The sequence below is a fragment of the Apaloderma vittatum genome, unplaced genomic scaffold, assembly GCF_000703405.1.
Source record: "Apaloderma vittatum isolate BGI_N311 unplaced genomic scaffold, ASM70340v1 scaffold8876, whole genome shotgun sequence".
Taxonomy (NCBI): Eukaryota; Metazoa; Chordata; class Aves; order Trogoniformes; family Trogonidae; genus Apaloderma; species Apaloderma vittatum.
In genome coordinates this window covers 7,405-12,114 of record NW_009721213.1, presented here as the reverse complement: position 1 = coordinate 12,114, position 4,710 = coordinate 7,405, and the positions used below count along the sequence as shown (strand labels likewise).

At 44.2% G+C, this 4,710-nt stretch overlaps 1 protein-coding gene across 1 annotated transcript in view; it reads right to left on the bottom strand.

Annotated features, from left to right (window-relative positions):
* Nucleotides 1-4,710, bottom strand: part of LOC104275361 (son of sevenless homolog 2-like) — a 23,864-nt gene that overhangs the window by 12,611 nt on the left and 6,543 nt on the right. Inside the window, 3 exon segments of the mRNA XM_009871292.1 lie at nucleotides 1,011-1,133; nucleotides 1,826-1,907; nucleotides 4,633-4,710. The exon segment at nucleotides 4,633-4,710 is cut by the window's right edge and continues 19 nt beyond it. Of these exon segments, the coding sequence (XP_009869594.1) occupies nucleotides 1,011-1,133; nucleotides 1,826-1,907; nucleotides 4,633-4,710 (283 nt within the window).

The window sequence follows — 4,710 nt, the reverse complement described above, 5'->3', positions numbered from 1 at the left end:
TGCTGAACCCAAGAACACCAAGGACCTCATAAATCTGTACAAGGCCACGAGCACACACGTATCAAGGTTACAGGGAGGTTGTATAACTTGGGACTGCAGCCAAAACAGGAGGTCGCGGTTATACACCGACAAATGCTACAGTATTACACACATACTGCTCATTTTTTCTTATATATATGCACACGGGTATCTGATGAAAACGGGACTCCTAAGTGATTTTCTGAACACCTACCTTGAAGGGAGCGGTAAGTCAGTGTGACCCTTCACTTTTAGCAAACAGGTAACTCTGAATGACTGTGTGTGGGGAGAACAACAAGTGAGGGTACTGTGCCTGTAGTCATCTGCTAGTAATAGCAACTTCTACTAATAAAAATAATTTAATGAATAAAAGCTGTTCTAGCAAATAGCGGTTGCGATTTGTGTCTCCTCCTGACTTGATCCCCTTATCAGGGAAATAATTAGCCTCATTCATGCCAAAAATGCTTAATTGTTCACCAGGCTAGCTTGGTCAGCAAGACCTTGAAGATTCACTGCAGCCCGCTGCAATGTGCAGCACAGACAAGAGTCTCCCTGTCTGTGCGCAAATACATCAACGGGACTGGAAAAGAGAGTAAAATACCAGCAGGACTGGGTGAAAAAAAATAAAAAAAAGGGAAACAGAGCAACTATCTTCACTGGGCCTGTTAACAAGGAACCCATTGAAAACACAGTCAGAACCACTCAGTTGTGCATCTCTCACCCACACTCACTTTACACAGCAGCCACCCAGCGTTCCTGTGGGTGGTGATCGCAGCTGCGAGCGGCAGAGAACCAAAGCACAGTTGCGACGACAACAGAAGTCAGTATGACTAATCAGAACATGGTTTGCGATATTAGTCTGGCTGCAGACAGCACTAAGTCCCTCCTTGACAGCACAGCAGTCTCCAAAAGAGATTACCGTCTCTGGGATCACTGTGTAATCAGTGAACCGAAATCTGGCTTTAACAGAGCAAATTTGAAAGCAAATAAACCTGAGTTGTACTGGCTGGACGTATTCCTTGCGAAATCGCTTAAGGTCTGCGCTGATCGGCTGCTCCCCTTTCTCAATCGCCAGCCTGTCTGCTTCAGTAGGCTCAGGCTCCGGGATTTCAAACCTGCGAATAAAAGGACCAAAAAACTGATGGTGATTAAGATAAACCACAAACCCTTTATGTAGGACATGAAGGGCAACTGCATTTAAAAATCATTAAGTGCGGTGAAACTCAAGCGCTCTTCTAATAGCCAGTTTGCCTGGGATTCCCTCCTGCCCTGGCTCTGTACTGCTAACACACCCAGCTCCTGCCTTGATAATTCACTGGTTCTCTGCTCGTCACAAGATGTCTAGTCTTGGATATAAGGTTTTTAACTACCTGCTAGCTTGATTAAGTGAAGATTAGAAGGAAGCTTAAGAGCAGCTTTATCACATTGTATTAAAATGCTGTTTGTGTTAAGAGGCTGTGCCTTTCAAACAAACTGCTTAGAACATTTTTGTTCTTATTTGCATTGAGATTTGGGCACGCTCGGATACGCTCTCACGATCAAGTCAAGTAGTTCAAACCATCACCACCCCACAGCTGAGGCACAGTGAGTGCTCCAGCTAATGCTTAATTCAGGGAACTAATTTAACAAACCAGGAAAAAGGAAGCTTGCGTTAAAAAACTTGAATTGCTGCATCCCGTCTTAAAAGGTCCTGGTTTATGACCTTCACTGGAACGTGTACCATGTGGCACCGAGGAACTGAGCAGAAAAGGAGCAGGTAAATACCCAAAGCCTTTTGGTGTCTTCAGAACAGATGACCGCTGCTCACCTTTCAATCAGTAAACTCAGCAGCTCTTGAGGCTTGCAAAAGGAGCGGTACGTGGTAAGGAAAGTACGTACAAAATTGGGATCTGTAAAGACAGAATGAGAAAATGATGGAGCAGTGTTTTTCATCCAATTGCAAAATATCAGAAATAAAATACACATGGCCTTGCAGAAAAAGCTTAAAGTGCAGAAAATACGCTAAGGTTGTAAGCCAAGCGCTGTCATTTGAAAAATACCAGAAATGACACTGCTTGGGAAATTTTCGTTCAGTTCCTTGATGCACTTCCCCTATAAAAGTATTCAACTGTAGAACTGGGCTGTCTACACCCCTGATATCCCACATACCTATAACCACCCCGACAAAACGTTTGCCTTACCTATTCTTAAAAAACACCCAGGGACTGCACCCCTGGCTCAGCCATGCCGCTGCAGCACACGACTATGGGCAGAAAAAGCCCGACACACAGCCGAGGCCTCTACAAAGCCGATACCTGCATCAGCTCAAGCTGCCAGAAGCCATCACACCTCCCTCCTGCTCTTTCTCACTACCGTGGCAGGTGTGCTTCCTGGAGACGTGCCTATCCGCAAGCTCCCACGCGTTTTATTTAGCCCGCTCTGCCATATGAAAGGGAAAAATGTTGTTCCCTAATCTCTTTTAATTCCACTCTCTTGTACAGTTTCTTAGAATAAGCAAGCTGACCAACAAACCCCTGCCAGCACTGGGAGCCACAAAAAGGGTCGTCGGCTGGTCCTAATGCTGACATCCCTGCAGCAGATCCCCTCACAACAGTAACTGGGCTCAAAGAGCTGCCTGGGAGCAAACAAATGCCAAAATACGGGAAGATCAGGCATTGGGAAGCGCATGTGCCTATGCTCACTCCAAAGACTGGATTTTCGGCTTGTGGGGAGTTTCTTTTTTCTCGCTGTTCTGTAAATAGTCTGGAATCTGTCAGCCTTGGGCGCAGGTAGATCACATCAGGAATCTTCAGCATGTGGGCAGTGGATTTCTTCCAACAAGGCCACAAAAGATTAAGACAAACACTGCTTTTAAGAAGGCTTAAATCCCCTGCAGAGAGCTGCTCAAGATTTTTAAGGGATCCATATATAGGAACGTGCCTGCAAGGTGAAAGCCATAGTGCTTCTCATTCTGTGATAGCGCTGCTGTGTTTGCACCCTGGCCCTGTGCTTGTCTCTTCTGTTTCCACGTCACATCTACGTTCACTCTTCAGTACTATTTATGGCACTTAAAAAGTAAAGCTTCCTCTTGACCACTGAGCAGGCAGCTAGTATTTCTGCTCTGCAGACAAGATCTGCAATTCTCCCAAAATGGGTGCTGCTACTCTGCTCTCTAAGCTGTGCAGGTTTCTTTATACTATTTTTTGAAATTATTTTTGTAAATGGCATTCTCAATAAAACAGAAGCAGCATGCTACTGTAACTGCAGTTCACAACCGAAATTCAAGAGTTTAGTAACTCTGCTTCTGCCACCTCCCACGGTATCCTGGTATCAACTGGGGACTTCTTCAACAGGACAGAGGTTATTCTGCGAACGCAGAGCCTGCGTGCCAGAGCAAAGCCTGCTTCAAACAAAACTGAAACTAAGGCAAACCTATAGCAAACCAACAGCTTTTAAAAAAATCCGTATCTTGGCCTAAACGCAAAGAAAAACGCCCCCCTGCCAAGATCTGCTGAGAGTCCCTCCCCATGCTGTTAGTTACCAAAATGCCACTGTGGAGGCTGAGGGAGAGGATTTTGTTCGCCTTGGCTCCAAACACTGTTTGGAAGAAGCTCACAGGAACCCCAGAGGTGATGCTTTCACTGCACTGAAGATTCCCAAGGCCAAAGCGGCAAGTACTTGCGCTGTGAAAACTGAAGTTACGCTACCAAACTAGTACTCACGACACATCAGTTCATTCAGGAGAAGAGCTCAAGCCACTGAAAGCCATCACATTTTAAAAATGGATCTGCCTAGGGACTCAGAGACAACCCAACTCCGGATTGCTTGCATACCAACTAGTTGGATGAAAATCAATCTTCAATTTTTTGATTTTTTTTTTTTTAAATATACAGCTCCACACTACCTAGCCTTAGTTTTACAAGGAAGACTCACTTAAACACCAGGCACTTTCTTAAAAAACACAAAGGAAACCATTTCTATTTGAGTTTTCCAAAATCTGGGCACCACTCCCACCAACGTCTTTCTGTCAGCTTAGGGGCGTCCCCTTTCAGTGCACGTTTTTCGCCCCAAACCTAAGATCCAACATCTCTGTCAGCGTTAGCACTTCATGTAATTACTACAAGCTCTCATTTCCGTGGCTTTAAGACAGTATTTCACAGGAAAGCCTCAAGAATGGCCATTGTAACATGCATCCTTGTCTACTGAGGGACTGCACAAAGCAGCAGGTTGAAATATAACAAATACAACCTCCAAACTTTTTCTTCCTTCACAGTCGCACTGCCCGTGACAGCACCACTGTTTTAGACACCATGGTCTCAGGAAACGTATCAGTTGTTCCTAGGAGACCACTAATACCTCTTCCTTTTTTTTCTTCTTTTTTTTTTTTTTTAAGGAGAGAGGGCTTGCATACTTCACATTTTCTTACAGCTTTGTCGGTAAAGCCAGTTGATTTAATAACAGATACCATTGGGGTTTTTTTTCCTGCAAATCTTGCTTTACATTTAACTAAACACAGAAAAAAAAAACCCCAAAAGATAAAGGATTATTTCATAACCCATACAAGCACGACTTTATAAAACACACACACACACACACATATATATACACACATATATATACAAATGTACAGGATACCTGCATACATATGGTACGTCAACCTTTCAATTAATTTCACAACCGTTCCCCCTTTGATGATAGGAATGCCATTCCTGC